The sequence below is a fragment of the Coregonus lavaretus genome (genome assembly GCF_964263955.1).
Source record: "Coregonus lavaretus genome assembly, chromosome: 14".
Taxonomy (NCBI): domain Eukaryota; kingdom Metazoa; phylum Chordata; class Actinopteri; order Salmoniformes; family Salmonidae; genus Coregonus; species Coregonus lavaretus.
The window spans coordinates 47,738,312-47,758,607 of NC_140001.1; the positions used below are offsets into that span (position 1 = coordinate 47,738,312).

A 20,296-nucleotide genomic window follows, 5' to 3' on the forward strand; every position below is an offset into this window, starting at 1 on the left:
ACACAACATGGTATCAACCAACATGACAACCACACAGTAGAAGCACAACATGGTAGCAGCACAAAACATGGTACAAACATTATTGGCCACAGACAACAGCACAAAGGGCAAGAAGGAAGAGACAACAATACATCACGCGAAGCAGCCACAAGTGTCAGTATTAAAAGGGGTAAGCTAGCTAACGTCGCATTCGGACTCTTTTAGAGTCAAATGGTAACAGTGCTCTCAAGGACCTCAGCCACCCGAGCCACGGCCTGTTCACCCTGCTACCATCCAGAAGGCGAGGTCAGTACAGATGCATCAAAGCTGGGACCGAGAGACTGAAAAACAGCTTCTATCTCACAGGCCGTGGTTTGGGTGGCTGAGGTCCTTCTGAGATTAGAGTCAAATGGCAAATGTGTCTGTTCCCTCAAAGTGATCTTAAACCTATATCTCCAGCAGCCAGACAAGCAGGGCACACATGAAAAGAAGGGGGCCAGAGAGGAGAACTACAGGGACCAGGCCAACGTCTACACCTCACCCAGGGAGGGGAAATAACCCAGCTCAATAACCAGGGATTTAGCAAATCCGCCTGACACATTTCACAAGGTGAGGGGCCCACACCATCAGGAGTGGCGAATTTCAAACCAACACAGACAAAGAGTCTGATTGCGACATTAGCTAGCTAACCAACAATAGTGTTATCATACGGCACTCGCCTGTTTCTCTGAAATATCTGGGGTTTGACTTGGGTAGTGTTTAAAGGGTAGGAAGCATGAGTTTTTACTCACCAATGTAACAACAAAGTGTGGTCAAAGACTTAGTAACTCAGTAGAAGTCACGGTCTGGTTACCAATAAGTACGAACATAGTTATGTTTTTGGGTTATTATATATAATACCTTATTTCTGGATATCTTCTAAACTACCACAATGTACTATTTCTCAACGTCATATGGAGAATCTACTCTGTGCTACCGAGTTCGTATGCTAGATTGGTAGCTAGCTCAAGCTGGCTAATATTAGCCAATAAATTGCAATGTCCATACTGTGAGACGCCTAAGACAGCACTACAGGGACACAGGACGGACAGCTGATCGTCCTCGCAGTGGCAGACCACGTGTAACAACACCTGCACAGGATCGGTACATCCGAACATCACACCTGCGGGACAGGTATAGGATGGCAACAACAACTGTCCGAGTTACACCAGGAACGCACAATCCCTCCATCAGTGCTCAGACTGTCCGCAATAGGCTGAGAGAGGCTGGACTGAGGGCTTGTAGGCCAGTTGAAAGGCAGGTCCTCACCAGACATCACCGGCAACATGTCGCCTATGGGCACAAACCCACCGTCGCTGGACCAGACAAGACTGGCAAAAAGTGCTCTTCACTGACGAGTCGCGGTTTTGTCTCACCAGGGGTGATGGTCGGATTCGCGTTTATCGTCGAAGGAATGAGCGTTACACCGAGGCCTGTTCTCTGGAGCGGGATCAATTTGGAGGTGGAGGGTCCGTCATGGTCTGGGGCGGTGTGTCACAGCATCATCGGACTGAGATTGTCATTGCAGGCAATCTCAACGCTGTACATTACAGGGAAGACATCCTCCTCCCTAATGTGGTACCCTTCCTTCAGGCTCATCCTGACATGACCCTCCAGCATGACAGTGCCACCAGCCATACAGCTCATTCTGTGCGTGATTTCCTGCAAGACGGGAATGTCAGTGTTCTGCCATGGAAGCGAAGAGGCCGGATCTCAATCCCATTGAGCACGTCTGGGACCTGTTGGATCGGAGGGTGAGGGCTAGGGCCATTCCCCCCAGAAATGTCCAGGAACTTGCAGGTGCCTTGGTGGAAGAGTGGGGTAACATCTCACAGCAAGAAATGGCAAATCTGGTACAGTCCATGAGGAGGAGATGCACTGCAGCACTTAATGCAGCTGGTGGCCACGTTGTCCAAGGTAGGGGGGGGTTTGGCCGGCAGGGATGTGGGTTCGTTTCCCACGGGGGGCCAGTATAATAAAAAAAATATAAAAAATAAAAAATGTATGCATTCACTAACTGTAAGTCGCTCTGGATAAGAGCGTCTGCTAAAATGACTAAAATGTCAAATGTAAAAATGTAAACTAAACTGAATGGACATGATTTGGAAAAGCCCACACTTGTCTATATAAGGTCCCACAGTTGACAGTGCATGTCAGAGCAGAAACCAAGCCATGAGGTCAAAGGAATTGTCCGTAGAGCTCCGAGACAGGATTGTGTCGAGGCACAGATCTGGGGTAGGGTACCAAAAAATGTCTGCAGCATTGAAGGTTCCTAAGAACACAGTGGCTTCCATCATTCTTAATGGAAGAAGTTTGGAACCACCAAGACTCTTCCTAGACCTGGCTGCCCGGCCAATCTGAGCAATCGGGGAAGAAAGGACCTTGGTCAGGGAGGTGACCAAGAACCTGATTGTCACTCTGACAGAGCTCTAGAGTTCCTCTGTGGAGATGGGAGAACCTTCCAGAAGGACAACCATCTCTGCAGCATTCCACCAATCAGGCCTTTACGGTAGAGTGGCCAGACGGATGCCACTCCTCAGTAAAAGACACATGACAGCCCGCTTGGAGTTTGCCAAAAGGCACCTAAGGGACTCTCAGATCATGAGAAACAAGATTCTCTGGTCTGAAGAAACCAAGATTGAAGTCTTCTGCCTGAATGCCAAGCGTCACGTCTGGAGGAAACCTGGCACCATCCCTACGGTGAAGCACGGCTTTGGCAGCATCATGCTGTGGGGATGTTTTCAGCGGCAGGGACTGGGAGACTAGTCAGGATCGAGGGAAAGATGAACGGAGCAAAGTACAGAGAGATCCAGAGCGCTCAGGAGCTCAGAGTGTGGCGAAGGTTCACCTTCCTACAGGACAACGACCCTATGGACACAGCCAAGACAACGCAGGAGTGGCTTCGGGACAAGTCTCTGAAAGTCATTGAGTTGCCCAGCCAGAGCCCGGACTTGAACCCGATTGAACATCTCTGGAGAGACCTGAAAATAGCTGTGCAGTGACGCTCCCCATCCAACCTGACAGATCTGCAGAGAAGAATGGGAGAAACTCCCCAAATACAGGTGTGCCAAGCTTGTAGTGTCATACTCAAGAAGACTCGAGGCTGTAATCGCTGCCAAAGGCGCTTCAACAAAGTACTGAGTAAAGGGTCTGAATACTTACTGTCATAACTGTCCTGTTCTGGTTGCAAATGGGCAGATCAGGTTTACAATGGATAAACTTCTAAAAGACCCCTCTCACCCGCAGAGGGGTAGAGGGATTGGTGTGTTTTCTTTTTTTACACCTCACACCCTGTCGTAAATTTTATGCAGGAGAAGAGTCTCTCCCGACCCTCCAGTATTGGCCAAAGGAATGCTTTGTCTCCAGATATTTTTTCCCGCCCAAAACACTAACGTCCAAAAAGTGAATACCGGAAAAATATTCCTAACAGAAGAACGTGGGGAATGGTCAGTGGGGATCTAAAGAGTGATCATGTAATATGGGTTGTTATTTTGTGATGTCATTAAAACTACTATCAAGAAAATACTGTAACTTGAAAAGTATACACACTATATGTCAAGTTTTCATATTTTATGTTGTATATGAAATATGAAGAATGATGCAAGTATTTTTGTTAAGATAGGAATGTGATTTTAGTTTTCTAACAAGATGCTTTGGACAAGTAATTAGCCACGCCCCGAGGGAGCTCAGAGAGCGTGTCCGCATGACGGAACGGCCCTTTTAACCAGAGTGTATAAAAGGATGAGTTAAGAATGAACATATTAGACCAGAAGGCCTCAAGCTGCAGCTTAGGTCTCCATTGGTTACGACACTGAAAATCAAAATGAGGTGAAGACGACAAAGTCGCCTCTCTAACAATCAATGTTACGGCTGAGTAGCTGTTCTAAGTACTGTATCTAAGAAAGTGAATTTAAGTAGGACCATTCTGTTACTCTTCAAACCATCGTCTACTACACTGCTCTCATCACCCCACTGAGGATCATCGACACGGCTGATTAGCTGTCTTCAGAGGACCACTCTTCCAGAACAAGTGAAAGGGAACACCACCCTGTTGGTTTTTGCCCAGACTACATGACCAGTCATTGAAGCCATGGACAACTAAGAAGAAGGACATTGTGACCTCTTGTGGACAATCAGAGCCCTACACTCAAAGTTTGGAGGAGAAAGCCAACTTAACCCCTTTCCGAGAAGGCTTAGGTCCAACAGAGATAAACGACGAAGGAATATATTCAAACACGTAAATACATTCATGATTTCTTACTCCAAACGGACGGCAGTTCGGGTGCAAAGTATTATAATTACTATGAGTGTAGTTTCCAAATGTATAAGTGTTGTGTCTCTCTTTCTTTCTTTCTCTCTACTCCTCACTCTTTTGGTAAACAAGCAGTCATGTTGTTGTTAGTCCGCTAAGGACCTGTTTCCATCGTATTAAGTTTATACTCAATAACCTATACCATGTGTGTGTGTATCCTGTGTTGTCATTTAGTTAGTTAGTAAACAAATAATTAAATCAATTTGTGTGGTACGAAATGATCAGTAAAGCTGGGGTTGCAAGGAGTATGCAACGTTCAGAATGACATGATTAATAAGTGGCTGTTATTGACGTAATAGATATCTATATATCTTCTAGAGTTTAATTCGGGAGCTGGTAAGTCTTTAAACAACTTATTTCGTGGTGCCCCAAATCCTAATGAGTTAATTGTTATATGATTCATTTAATCGGGTAACAATTAAACATAGTTAGTTAATTAGATAAATAACAGTCATCAGATTAATGTTAAGTCACGTCACAACATTCATTTTCCCCCTCATCAATCTACACACAATACCCCATAATGACAAAGCGAAAACAGGTTTTTAAAACGTTTTTCAAATGTATAAAAAATTTAATAACAAAATCTGGAAAAAGTCAAGGGGTCTGAATATTTTCAGAATGCACCGTAGCTAGCATTCTTTGATAACTGGTTAGCTGGTGTTATGTACTTCCAAAGCTTTGGTTTACTTTAATATAGCTATAAGCTAGGTGATGATAGCAACTGGGTGACTCATTCAGTGCTAACGTAACGTTACCAGGCTGGTAGGGATAACGTTAGCAGGTTAGTAGGGATAACATTAGCAGGTTAGTAGGGATTACGTTAGCAGGTTAGTAGGGCTAACACTAACAGGCTAGTTGGCTAGCAACCTTGCAAGTTGATTTGTAACAATAAATTCAGCATTTTCTTGTAAGTTGGCTGAAAATTAAATTGAAACCAGTAGTCATGAGTGCAAATGATTTGGTTTAATTTAAAGTTATACATTTGAAGTTATTTATATTGGAGTTTACATTATAGGGAATGGGCTGGCTTGCCAGGTCCTCCATATTACATCACACCCCGGAAAAACATTTTCCAACATGACTTTGGCATTCTGATCAGTTTTATGCAATAACTTGAAAAATAGAAAAGTGAGGTATAACTTTTCATTGGGACTTTTGATGCGTATACTAACGGAAATCTATATGTTACATTTACGCTACTTACCCTTTAAAAGTCATTCAATACTAAGACTACCTGGGGCTTCATTATGTGAAGATTCTGGATGGCGGCAATTAACAGGATTTTAAGTAATGTGGTTCTGCAGGAGAATGGTGATGTTCCAGCTTCTCTGATCTCACAGATTGGCCTCAGACCAGGATAAGACTAACACAGCTATGTAGTCATGGAGCGGAGAGCTGAGGATAGCCAAAGTGTCATGAATAAAATATTACACCTAAACAGGAGTGGTGGGGGTCTCTAATAGATTCAAATTTATAAGGCATAAAAATAGAATACAAGTTAAAAACCTATAATCCTTTAAATTCTGCTTGGCATGTATCGTTCTAAGAAACAAGAGAGGTGATGGCTAATGTGAAAACCTGGCAGTATTATTATTGGTACTTATAGATTCATAATTCAGAAGGCTAGATTATGCATTGAACTCCAGGCTCCTAATTAAGGGCCAGAAAATGACCTAGATTAAGCTATGTTCCATGGTTTTAAAGAGACCGATGAAAATCAGTAGAAGAAACCACAATCCTTAAGGACTAGAGTTGAACACCTCTGGTCTAAATGACTGGCCTGCAGCCAGCCTCAGCAGCCAAACAGTTTGAACAGCTCAACTGATTCCAAGAGGAACAATTGCACTGTGGTCAATGCAGAAATGCTACAGGTTCAAACTAGTGCTGCCATCAAATTCCTCAGACACAGTTTTATATTGGGCCCACTCACCTGTAAAGCAGGTTGCGTTGAAGGAATGTAGAGACAACTGGGAGAGGATGACTGGCAGTTATGAGGAGGCTGTGAAATAGAGCACATTGATGTCAAGTCAGGTGCTGGAATTCATCAGATTCTATTTCTGATGGCACTAACCTCGTCCCCAGGTTCGAATTGCTGGCGCCTAGAGCCTGGTAACACTGTGCTACAAAGAAGGACTTGAAAGGGGTGTGGTTAAAATTGAGTCTGGAGAGGGAGTGAGCCTGCTACAGATGGCGAAAATGGGCAATCAAAATAAATGTTCTATCACATATTATTTTTGGGAAGCCCAATTGATTCTGAGTTCGGGCATATAGTTTATATGTGAGAACTATTTCTAAGATGCATACTTTCCCATAACTAACTTCCTTGTTTAAATCAGTTGCCCTGCTCGTGCTTTGAAGTCCACAATGTATGGGGGGGGGGGGGGGGGGGGGTTCTACGGGTTGCACTGGATGGTGATGGACTGAGATCAGCCAATTAAAACCGGTAGGTTGGGCGAGACTATGATGGCACTAATATCACCTCCATTTATCACCTCCACACTGGAACCCTGTTAGCTGTTGCACTGTTCCAAATGGATTCCAGCCCCAACTGATTCTATGGCAATAATAACTGAACACAATTTGTCTTACATCAAATAGTGCAACTTTAATCTGCACTGAGGGACTCAAGTTCTGTAGCCACCTGTCGGAAGACGACACTGATCATCAATTGCATGAATTCAATAAAAAAAAGGTTTAGCCTCAACAATGCATTTTATCTTCTTTAGGTCAAGTTCCACTCTGAACCCTATGATAAAAACACTAAAGACTAAATGGCTCTCCTCCAGCAACAGTTACAGCTACCTCAGGGGCACACAAAATAAATGCCGGCTCATCTTTATTTACAATTCCACTTAAGATGATGTTTCCTCTGCTAATACAGCAGCTTTTATTACTTCTGGCACCCCTTGCCTACACGCACTACTCAATTAGGGGACACCTTGAGGTCATTATGGAATAATTACTCATTTGTTATTGATGCCAAATGTGCTTTTGGCATGGGAACCGCTGTCTATTAGTGCAGTGCAAGTGCAGTAGAGCCGTGCCAGCAATTCCCATGCCGACATCCCATGTAGTGGATCCTCTTTGCTTCCTGTCTCCAACTTTTAAAATGCCCATTTAGCACTCCCATTCTGATCATCAATTTAAAGCAGAGGTCATCTGATGTGTAATTACTGGAAGACTTTAAGGGGTTGATGTCATCTCCTGCATCCCAAATGGCACCCTATTCCCTATATAGTGCACTACTTTTGACCAGGGTCCATAGGACTCTGGTCAAAAGTTGTGCACTATGTAGGGAATAAGATGCCATTTGGGACACCACCTTTCTCTTTTCGAAACACATGACCATCTGGGGCTTGATGGCAACAGTCATAAAGGACTAGACCACAAGTCGACAGACTTCTACAACTTTGTTTGCTAATGTGTTTTAATGCATAAGTGAGGGGATGGGGGCATGTATTTCACTAATGGACTAAATTAAGAATGACAGACCAGCAAAGACATTACATTTATGGTATTTTTTTCTGGCAGAAACCTAGTTATTACATTTGCTGTCCACATGCAATCTTCATCTGTCCTTTAATATCTGTAAAAAATAAAATATGATTAAATTCATACTCGATCTTGGGAGTTTAGATTTAATTGTAGCAGGGTACACAGCAACAAAGAAAACTGGTAGGGAGATTGACAAATCATTATACTTCAGACAGATAAACTTTTTAACAGTACAAAAATAAAGATTCTATATTTTTACCACAAAAGCAATTGTGACAAATTACTGAGTCAAACAGTAAAGAAAGCATTGAAATAAACTAGAGAGAATATATATTGCCTCTATTCATGTTTATGGCATATTCAACTTTATACTTAAGGTATCTAAATTACACTGTATACTACAGAAATATTAACTTGTTAGTCCAGTGATATGGCTCTATGGGTAACTGCAGTTAAACTAATTTGCCATTGAAAAGGCAGTAAACATCTAAAAACAGGAACGTGCTTTACAATAGCCCAAATGGTATCAACTGCCCCAAAAATAAAAATTATTATTGACTTTTAAATACAAGGTTATCTGTGCATATGAGAAAATTTTCAAAACAATCGTAGGTTATAGTATGCCTTGTCATTAGAAAAAGTTGTAGGGAGTAATCATGTAACGAATCATAGCATACATTCTTGCTCACACAAAAACAATAATGTTAGCGAGAAACAAAGTGTACTGGTTGGGATATTGTGTAAGCTAGGGGGAACAAAAAAATAAATAAAATCACACTTACATTTGCCATACAAAAACAAATATTTTTAACAGGTAGAATGAAAGTGGCTTAGCAGTCTTGAGCACCGAAGACATACTGGGTTTATATTTGCACTTGGGTGAGAGATAGCCACATCAAATTTCAAAACAACATATTTACCATATTAGCAGTGAATATATAAAATTGGGAGAGCATCCATGTGAACATTACACAAACAATCCTTATTTCAACATAAATAACAAGATTAAATCAAACTCATAATATCCCTTCTCTCTAACAGATCATTTTGATAAGCATTTATTACACTTAGGTTTAAAACTAGGGTGTCTAATGTAGGAATAATAACTCATTTATCAGCATATTTGTTCAAAACCTAAATGAGATATTACACATTCCTGAACAGAAAACAAAACAATGACACAGAAGAATAACAGGATGAAATAAGAAATTACAGATACCATACCAGGAATTTAGTACAAAAGAAAAACTTTTTTCCAACAATAACACATTACATATCATCTCAACATAAAAAATGTTCTATGTAAAAACACAAATCAATAAGCAAACACATGCTTGTTCACAAAAACAAAACTGTCATTATACTCAATCCTCAAGACTGCTAAACCAATACCATTTTATTGCAAAAAAACGAGACAAAATAGATTATACTACATCTTGTTCAAAGACACAGCGATACTTTTAAATAAAATAAAAAATAAACGTATATACGAGAGTGTATCCCAAAATTGCCCGGTTAAATATCAGTTTTTAGGTTAAGTTATTCTACAGCGAGTGCATTACAAAAAGGAAAGGTACGCCGCAAAGTGTTGAAAATATACTTTAGAAACCTCAATAGTACTGTTAATAGTTCTCTTTTCGTCTCAATGATTCCAAAATCATAATTAGATGGTGTCCACTCTAATGCTCCTGGAAGATATTACAAAAAGGAAAATGTTATGTAGTTTACCATGTATGCAACAGCACATCCCAATACACACATGCATGTAAACCTTTCAAGACTTAGCAGTAATAGTTTTAACATACGCTGAGTGTACAAAACATTAAGAACATCTATGATCCCTTATTGATGTCACTTGTTAAATCCACTTCAATCAGTGTGGATGAAGGAGAGGAGTCAGGTTAAAGAAGGATTTTTAAGCCTTGAGACAATGAGACATGGATTGTGTATGTGTATCATTCAGAGGGTGAATGGGCAAGACAAAAGATTTAAGTGCCTTTGAAAGGGGTATGGTAGTAGGTGCCAGGCACACCAGTTTGTATCAAGAACTGCAACGTTGCTGGGTTTTTCATGCTTAACAGTTTCCCGTTTGTATCAATAACGGTCCACCACCCAAAAGACATCCAGCCAAATTGATACATCTGTGGGAAGCATTGGAGTCAACATGGGCCAGCTTCTCTGTGGAACGCTTTCGACACCTTGTTGGTCGTAAATCTACGGTTTCTAATTTTATCTTTACTGCCCAACGAATTGAGGCTGTTCTGAGGGCAAAAGGGAGGAGGGGGTGCAACTCAATATTAGGAAGGTGTTCTTAATGTTTTGTACACTCAGTGTATATAAAAAGAGGGCTGTTTAGCGGCAGAGCTATTCATAGGCCAGCACTTCTAAGAGGCAGAGAGAGCTGTCTTGAGGCAGAAACAGAGCTGTTTGAAGGCAGAGACAGAGCTGTTTTGAGGCAGCTGTTTAGAGGCAGAAACAGAGCTGATTAGAGACATAAGTTTAGAGGCAGAGTTGTTTAGAGCCAGAGACAGAGCTGTTTAGAGACAGAGCTTGTTTAAAGACATAGAGAGCTGTATAGAGGCAGAAATAGAGAGAGCTGTTTAGAGCCATTGTGAGTATAAGTTTAGCAGTGTTGTACATTACCTGAAGACCTGGGCCCTGGGTTGCCTGTGCACCCGGCCAGAGGTACGCTCCCTGCTGCCTGTAATATTCTGCCATAGCTGCACTGTATTCTGGGAGTGAGCTCTGCTGCTGAGATGTCTGACCTTTTGGGACACAAGCGTATACACATTGTGAGAAAACAGAATCCAATATCGCTATCACAATCGAAATTGCACTCTTGACTATGTCTAAAGACAACTGACAAAATGAATGAGACTACTCTGTTTCTTATAACAATCCTCCCATGCGTTGCTGTAGTCATGGACAATACTCTGAGCTTGGGTCTTTTGGTCTGCAAACACAGAATGGGCCATTACACAACGGTGGACATGGAGAATTATAATCATTGCGTTATCTGCAATGTCTACTACTGGGAATATACTGCGCCAAATGCTGAACCTCAAGCTTTGCTGCAGTGGCACTAAACGTATGGCAAAACTCAGAATATTGCAATTGTTCAAAAAGTCATGTGGGTATGACAGGGTTTGTACTGCCTCAGAACACTTGCCTAGCTTTTTATAATACTGCTCCCATGCTTTAGAGTAGTCCATCTGGCCTGCCTGGGATCCATTGTGACCTGTACCCAAATAAAAGAACATTGCATTAAATATACAACAAAAACTTTTAAATTTTCCTAACTAAAAGCCTTTCTGGCAATTTCCTGACAAATTGTATGTGTTATTTGTAGCACATTTCTGTTTCCCCAACATCATTGGTTCGATTCCAGGCTGTATCACAACCGGACGTGATTGGGAGTCCCATAGGGCGGCGCACAATTGACCCATCGTCGTCCGGGTTTGGCCGGTGAGGCCGTCATTGTAAATAAGAATTTGTTCTTAACTGACTTGCCTAGTTAAATATAGGTAAAATATATATATATAAAAAAAGCCATGGTAGACTCCCCTTTCAATTGGCTTAGAAGCAAAATAGATGAGTGGATGAAAGCTAATGTGTACCTTCTACACCTGGTTCATTGTAGGGCTGCATGAATAATCCAATTTAGATTGAAATTGTGATATTGACATGTGCAATATCCATATCGCAAGATATTATTAAATGCACTCAGCCGCGTGCAACATCTGTTTTTATAGTTTACTCGTTGTTAATAATAATAATAATAATAATAATAATATGCCATTTAGCAGACGCTTTTATCCAAAGCGACTTACAGTCATGCGTGCATACATTTATGTGTATGGGTGGTCCCGGGGATCGAACCCACTACCTTGGCGTTACAAGCACCATGCTCTACCAGCTGAGCTACAGAGGACCACTTGTTACTTAGGATGTTTTTAGATGATCGAGCAGTCTCTCTCTTGGTCCTCCTGCACCCACTTCCAACACACACCAAGCCCCTCCGCCCCCCGGTCACTCAAGCAGGTAGTGCAGAACCTGACTGTTCAAAATTTGATTCACAATGTCTGCATGATGTCCTTATATTAATGTATGCGGTACAGCAAACAGATTTTTCCAATGTTGGTGAAAACAATGCATCTACATGTTTTCTACTATTAGTTTGTGTATCTTATATCCCTTTCCTACCCAGAAAAAATCCTGCCAAACTTTACCATACCGTCTTCTTTATACTGCCTTATCTTTATATCTGAAAGGTGAAGTCTGGAACAATCCGCAAACAGACCTAGACATGATTATGGTGCTAATATGTTTAAATGTTCCGTCATATGGCTCTGTGTAAATCGAGCTGTAAAAACATTTCCAGGCTTTGGGACGATGCTCACTTGTCAACCAATCACAAAGCTTCACAGTAATGCTTTGGCATTTATTCTCTCCATTTGTTTATCGCTTGATAATTTCACCAGTCATTTCCCCCAGTAACATAATTAAACAATAATGGATTTCTTTGTGATTGTGTACATTCAATGGATTTATTAAAATGGACGCCCACCCACATCTGCACACGGTGATGTATAAAAGGCATATGCCTGCAAGAAAGTGGTAAAAATGGGACTGTTCGAAAGGGGGTCATATAAACATTGGCCAAATTATTTTACAGGTAAGATATCGTCAATTCTGTCTGAAATAGGTATTACTCTCTGCAAAGAGCTTGTTAGTTTAGTTAGTATTTTCTTAGCAAGCTGTATCTAGTCGCTAATGCTAATTACACTGAGCTAAAGCAATACGGCTAGCTCACAAACGTTAGCTAGCAAATACAGACTGGTACCAGTGGTGGTGTAGATCAGAATGTTTGAGCAACGGCATGTTCTGAATGAAATAACTAAAATGTGAATAAAACAACCTAAAGGAAATGTGTGTGCTTTCTTGTCTTGAAGTACTGTTGTGAAATAAGTTGTCATGGGGTTTAAAAAGCTCTGTAGTAGTAGTAATGTTGGTAGGCTAATGACTGCAGTAAAGTACCGGTAAGTAAAAATCGGAAGTCTTAATAGAAATAGCAATATTTGGTGAAAATATTGAAATTAGATTGTTTTGTCGAAATCGTGCAGTCCTAGTTCATTCCCACCTAAATAAGTTTAAGTCCAATGACTGGATGGTGTTTATCACTAGCCACACCAACTGGGTCAGAAACGGCTAAACATGAACCCATCTCTCCTGTCCTAATCACGCCTTACTATGCTCCGGAGTCAGGTTTCCCCTAGGTACAGATCTAGGATCAGCTTCCCCTCCCCCAAATATAACCATTAGTAGGGGCAATGCAAATCTGATCCAAGATCAGCATCTAGGGTTAATTTCAACCCTACTACTTCACCGATTACTGAGCACCCCGAGATTATGAAAGGACACCGTTATCCTGGACACATCACTCTGACGAGCTGCTTGTATGCATTTATGAGCCTTAACTTACATTTGAGAGATATTTGTAAGACACTGAAATGAGCAAAATGTTGCAAAGTCCATCTTCATATGTCTATTTCATATACAGTGCATTCGAAAAGTATTCAGACCCCTTGACTTTTTACACATTTTGTTATGTTTCAGCCTTATTCTAAAATGGATGAAATAAATTTTTCCCCTCATCAATCTAAACACAATACCCCATAATGGCAAAGCAAAAACAGGTTTTTAGACATAATTAAAAATATAAAAACGGAAATTTCACATTTACATAAGTATTCAGACCCTTTACTCAGTACTTTGTTGAAGCACCTTTGGCAGCGAATACAGCCTCGATTATTCTTGGGTATGACGCTACAAGCTTGGCACACCTGTATTTGGGGAGTTTCTCCCATTCTTCTCCGCAGATCCTCTCAAGCTCTGTCAGGTTGGATGGGGAGCGTCGCTGCATAGCTATTTTCAGGATTCTCCAGAGATGTTCAATCAGGTTCAAGTCCGGGCTCTGGCTGGGCCACTCAAGGACATTCAGAGACTTGTCCCGAAGCTACTCCTGCGTTGTCTTGGCTGTGTGCTTAGGGTTGTTGCCCTATTGAAAGGTGAACCTTCGCCCCAGTCTGAGGTTCTGAGCGCTCTGGAGAAGGTTTTCATCAAGGGTCTCTCAATACTTTGCTCTGTTCATCTTTCCCTTGACTAGTCTCCCAGTCCCTGCCGCTGAAAAACATCCCCACAACATGATGCTGCCACCACCATGCTTCACCGTAGGGATGGTGCCAGGTTTCCTCCAGACGTGACGCTTGGCATTCAGGCGAAAGAGTTCCATCTTGGTTTCATCAGACCAGAGAATCTTGTTTCTCATGGTCTGAGTCCTTTAGGTGCCTTTTGGCAAACTCCAAGCGGGCTGTCATGTGCCTTTTACTGAGGAGTGGCTTCCGTCTGGCCACTCTACCATAAAGTCTTGATTGGTGGAGTGCTACAGAGATGACTGTCCTTCTGGAAGGTTCTTCCATCTCCACAGAGGAACTCTGGAGCTCTGTCAGAGTGACAATCAGGTTCTTGGTCACCTCCCTGACCAAGGCCCTTCTTCCATGATTGCTTAGTTTGGCCGAGTGGCCAGCTCTAGGAAGAGTCTTGGTGGTTCCAAACTTCTTCCATTTAAGAATGGAGGCCACTGTGTTCTTGGGGACCTTCGATGCTGCAGACATTCTTTGGTACCCTTCCCCAGATCTGTGCCTCGACATAATCCTGTCTCGGAGCTCTACGGACAATTCCTTCGACCTCATGGCTCGGTTTTTGCTCTGACATGCACTGTCAACTGTGGGACTTTATATAGACAAGTGTGTGCCTTTCCAAATCATGTCCAATCAATTGAATTTACCACAGGTGGACTCCAATCAAGTTGTAGAAACATCTCAAGGATGATCAATGGAAACAGGATGCACCTGAGCTCAATTTCGAGTCTCATAGCAAAGGGTCTGAATACTTATGTAAATAAGTTTATTTTAATTTTATTATTATTAATTTACAAAAATGTCTAAAAACCAGTATTGTGTGTAGATTGATGAGAAAATGTTTTATTTAATCAATTTTAGAATAAGGCTGTAACAAAATGTGGAAAAAGGGAAGGGGTCTGAATACTTTCCGAATGCACTGTAAACACAGTGTAAAATTGTTTCAAAACAATGTTTAAGCTGAGGAAATATCAATATTAAGATATTGCTGCAGAGTTTTAGCCAAGTACAACCAGCTTGATCGTTGTGTTGACCATTCTGTTTCAGTTGTGAACACAGAGATCAGGCTGGTTCCACCAGGCTAGCAGAGTTTATGTTAATTGCAAAATACAAGACTGCAAATGACAAGGTTGCCAAATGTTTACGAGCTGTGCTTAAGACAAGCTGTAGCGCTAAGGTGACTTACTGTGGTCTTGCTGGCCTTGAGGCTGCCATGTTTGATAGGCAGTCCCCCATCCCCCTGTCATTAAAGTCTGGGCTCCACTGCCACAACTGATCAAGACAGAGAGCAGACAGAACTACAGCAACACAAAGAAAATGCATATAGTAGACAAAAAACAACAGGGTCGAACAGAAAGTGTGACTTACTTTTGATGAGTTGCAGGGCTTTGAGTGTAAGGGCTAAACCCAAAACTACCATTGCTCACTATTCCTGCGCCCTGAAAAAAACAGACATTCAACAGTGTTAACTAGAGCAAATAACGACAGGTTGAATTAATTTCAATCATGGTGGTATTTATTTAGTCGACTAACTGTTAATAATGAAAAATTGTAAAAATTGCAAGCAATTTGCCTAGGTAGCCTTGCCTAGCTACCCAAACGCGTTGCTCCGGCCAAACGCTACGCCACGCCCACAGACGTTAGTTTCTTCTCCGCAATGAGTCTGGATCTAAGTACTTCCAGAATGATTGGTCCCAGAAACCGATGGGTTGGGCCAGAGCAAGAACACAAAGCGGAATGGAATTGAAGGATGGGACTAATAACAACTAAAAACAAACAATAACAAGATAACTAATAATATAGGCACGCTGTGTCCATAATAAGTGTATGGGTTGTAGGTTGGGAGCTTTTGTGAAGGAGCACAGTTAGAAAGATATGGCATATAGAAGCAAACCGGATGGACATAGAAGAAGTTCAGGAGAAAGAACAAACAAAATGTAATTATTGTAAAATTGACTGTGTCCATAAAATGTAGATAGTGGGTATGGGCTGGAAGTAGAGGCCTAGGCATTGTTGTTCACTAGTTTACTCCAAGTGGGGAAAGGGTGGCGGGGTTGGAAAGTAATATATATATATATAAATAAATAAAAACATATGGGGGATTGGAAGTGATGCAGACAATTACATTGATGGAAGTTACAATCTATCTGCAATATTAAGCTGATCCACCCCCCAAAAAAGATAAAATAATAATAACAATAAAAAAAGAACACAAAGCGGCGTTGTGAAAATTCGCCATTGGCTTTGATAATCTGAATGGTTAGAAATGATCCAATCGCTGATGACTTTGTTTTGTATAACACCCCTCATTTTGACGTCTCCACAAACGACTTCAAAGATGGCCGTCTCAGACTGAAGTATGTAGCGAATATAGAGCAGTGGAAGAATTCAGTTTAAGTCGTCATGCAATAGGTAGTCCTGTTGACTCATCAAGAATTAGTCTTCGGACTTAAAGGCACTTGACTTGGGGGAACTTTTTCAAACACAACTACTTACTCCGATCTTGTCGTCGATGAGCTGGCATGCTACCTCCATCTGTTGCGGGGTGCCTCTGATGGAGAAGACGCGAACATTGGGGTCGGTGTTGGGAGGGGGGTTCCTCTGCAGCTCCACGTGGGCTCCAGACTGCTGGTTGATGCTCTTGATGGTATCTCCGCCTGGACAAACACCACACAACATCACACCACATGAGACCACTGACGGCGGGGAATAACACATCCTTTGTCATCATTTGACAGCGCCCTTGCTGTTTTGGATGCAATAGTGTTGGGCCGATATATGATAATGTCGGGAATTGGCAATATTTGACCTCAACAATATATGGCTAAGATATCGTGATGTGCAAGATTATTCTCCATTTGAAATCCAAATCGTGCAGTTTAACTAAATTAATTAACAAGTCATTATTTTTTCACCATAACATTATTTTTAATGAGCAACTATAATATCACAAATAAGTACAAAAATAGCACAGTCTGGAATGATTTAGTCATTAGCGGCGCAAAACGATATCGGATAACCCTTTACATCTTTTGATGCTAAATTGATCAACACCTGCATTTATACACACTACATATAAAAAGGTGCATTTGTAATATTATAACTCAATGGCCGAGAGCTCTGGAGTTTGTAAGAAGGTGTATTTGAAGTATAAGGGAATGTTGTACGCTTATTAACTAAAAAAGAAAGCAAAAAAAGTATGCACCTCTCCACGTCTCAATTTTCCTTTACATCCGTGACAATGTGCGACAAAAATAGATGGCAGTTCCCACCGACCCGACATAAAGGGGGTCTGATGAGTGCCACCAGTCTATGTGCTGTCTGCAGCTCGACTTCTGTTTGTGGGGAGCAATTACATTTCAGGCCAAACAGAACCATTAAATATTAAACCGTATCCCCTTTTTTTTGGGGTTTCGCAGTCTGTGGCTCTTTTGAAGCGAGCAGGGCAGGCATTCAGAAATCAGTTCCCCCCTGTGCCAAGTCCTCTCAAAGACCCCGGACGGCCACCCGTTCCTTCCACCTCGACTCAAAAGAGCAGGCTGGCTTCTCGAGTAGGGACCGCTGATGTCCGAACATCAATTACATGTTTGTTCACTTTTGGGTGACACGTTGTCGACCCTGCTTGAACCCGGGCTGAAAAAGCCGGAGAAAAGAGTCCTCCTCCTGCTGCCAATAGACTACCCCGGGGCCATTAACCCATTGTCAACCAAATGAAACTTCTGCATTAATGAAGCCATTATGAGGTCTCCAGTCAGAAAGAGAGAGGAATAAAGACACTGACTATTCAGTGCCAAGGAGTGGGCCATGGTTAGTGGAGATAATAAGGCCCTCTCAATGATGCTGCCGGTTCAGGTTGCCAGAGACAGAGAGGGGGGATTTGGACTTAACATTCATTTATATGGGGGAGACGCAGGACCACTAAGTACCATCTCGTATATGTGAATAAGAGTTTGGAGGAGTCTACCCCACAGAATTTTGTCGTCCGACCTGTACGTTTGCGTGTGCCACGGGTGTTGTTAACTGCACCTGTTGTTCCGACGCGTAGCTTTAATGTACCTTTAATCTGTGCAGTGAAATTTCACATGTCCATATAGGTTGGAAATGAATTTATGAATGGTTTAGAGCCAGAGTTGTACGAATGCATTTTGAAAGTCAATCAAGTTGTTGGATAAACTAGCATTTCTGAAGAATTGAGTAAACAGTGTAGGTAGGTCCTTATCATGTACAGTTGAAGTCGGAAGTTTACATACACCTTAGCCAAATACATTTAAACTCAGTTTTTCACAATTCCTGACATTTAATCCTAGTAAAAATTCCCTGTCTTAGGTCAGTTAGGATCACCACTTTATTTTAAGAATGTGAAATGTCAGAATAATAGTAGAGAGAATGATATATTTTAGCTTTTATTTCTTTCATCACATTCCCAGTGGGTCAGAAGTTTACATACACTTAATTAGTACTTGGTAGCATTGCTTTTAAATTGTTTAACTTGGGTCAAACGTTTCGGGTGGCCTTCCACAAGGCTCCCACAATAAGTTGGGTGAATTTTGGCCCATTCCTCCTGACAGAGCTGGTGTAACTGAGTCAGGTTTGAAGGCCTCCTTGCTCGCACACGCTTTTTCAGTTCTGCCCACACATTTTTTATAGGATTGAGGTCAGGGGTTAGTGATGGCCACTCCAATATCTTGACTTTGTTGCCCTTAAGCCATTTTGCCACAACTTTGGAAGTATGCTTGGGGTCATTGTCCATTTGGAAGAGCCATTTGCGACCAAGATTTAACTTCCTGACTGATGTCTTGAGATGTTGCTTCAATATATCCACATAATTTTCCTTCCTCATGATGCCATCTATTTTGTGAAGTGCACCAGTCCCTCCTGCAGCAAAGCACCCCCACAGCATGATGCTGCCATCCCCGTGCTTCACGGTTGGGATGGTGTTCTTCTGCTTGCAAGCATCCCCCCTTTTCCTCCAAACATAACGATGGTCATTATGGCCAAACAGTTCTATTTTTGTTTCATCAGACCAGAGGACATTTCTCCAAAAAGTACGATCTTTGTCCCCATGTGCAGTTGCAAACCGTAGTCTGGCTTTTCTATGGCGGTTTTGGAGCAGTGGCTTCTTCCTTGCTGAACGGCCTTTCAGGTTATGTTGATATAGGACTCGTTTTATTGTGGATATAGATGTTTTTGTACCTGTTTCTTCCAGCATCGTCACAAGGTCCGTTGCTGTTGTTCTGGGATTGATTTGCACCTTTCGCACCAAAGTACGTTATTCTTTTGGAGACAGAACGCGTCTCCTTCCTGAGCGGTATGACGGCTGCGTGGTCCCATGGTGTTCATACTTGCGTACTATTGTTTGTTCAGATGAACGTGGTACCTTCAGGCGTTTGGAAATTGCTCCCAAGGATGAACCAGACTTGTGGAAGTAGATGTCCTAACAGACTTGCCAAAATTATAATTTGTTAACAAAAAAACTTGTGGAGTGGTTGAACAACGAGTTTTAATGACTCCAACCTAAGTGTATGTAAACTTACGACTTCAACTGTATGTCTCCTATCAATATTGTTGTGCAAAACACTTGCATCCATTTCCTAACATTTGAGATACCTGCTGCTAGCATTCAGTGGTACATGTAGCGGAGGGCAGAACACTGTTATGAATTAACAATTGCCACCTTGTAGGTACTTCCTAAGTCAATGATAAGAAAATATTAGTTATATATATACAGTACCAGTCGAAAAATTGGACACACCTACTCATTCAAGGGTTTTTCTTTATATTTACATTGTAGAATTATAGTAAAGACATCAAAACTATGAAATAACACATATGGAATCATGTAGTAAGCAAAAAAGTGTTAAACAAATCAAAATATACTTTATATTTAAGATTCTTCAAATAGCCACCCTTTGCCTTGATGACAGCTTTGCACACTTGGCATTCTCTCAACCAGCTTCATGAGGTAGTCACCTGGAATGCATTTCAATTAACAGATGTGCTTACTCAAAAGTTAATTTGTGGAATTTCTTTCCTTCTTAATGCGTTTGAGCCAATCAGTTGTGTTGTGACAAGGTAGGGGGGTATACAGAAGATAAGTCCATATTACGGCAAGAACAGCTCAAATAAGCAAAGAGAAACGACATCATTACTTTAAGACATGAAGGTCAGTCAATATGGAACATTTCAAGAACTTTTAAAGTTTCTTCAAGTGCAGTTGCAAAAACCATCAAGCGCTATGATGAAACTGGCTCTCATGAGGACCGCACAC

General features: G+C 41.6%; 1 protein-coding gene across 2 annotated transcripts in view; it reads right to left on the bottom strand.

Moving 5' to 3' along the window:
* Positions 1-5,282: 5,282 nt before the first annotated feature.
* The window catches only part of LOC311141460 (far upstream element-binding protein 3-like), a 67,218-nt gene continuing 52,204 nt past the window's right edge, over positions 5,283-20,296 (bottom strand). The window contains exons 13-19 of one of the 2 annotated variants that reach the window (XM_084176796.1): positions 16,525-16,685; positions 15,397-15,467; positions 15,215-15,300; positions 10,998-11,066; positions 10,472-10,593; positions 6,264-6,332; positions 5,283-5,728 (exon numbers count right to left, since the gene is read on the bottom strand). In XM_084176796.1, coding sequence (XP_084032922.1) covers positions 5,714-5,728; positions 6,264-6,332; positions 10,472-10,593; positions 10,998-11,066; positions 15,215-15,300; positions 15,397-15,467; positions 16,525-16,685 — 593 coding nt within the window. In that variant the 3' untranslated portion in view covers positions 5,283-5,713. Of the gene's footprint in view, positions 5,729-6,263; positions 6,333-7,950; positions 9,517-10,471; positions 10,594-10,997; positions 11,067-15,214; positions 15,301-15,396; positions 15,468-16,524; positions 16,686-20,296 lie in introns of those variants that run through there. The other variant, XM_084176797.1, reaches the window with a different exon arrangement.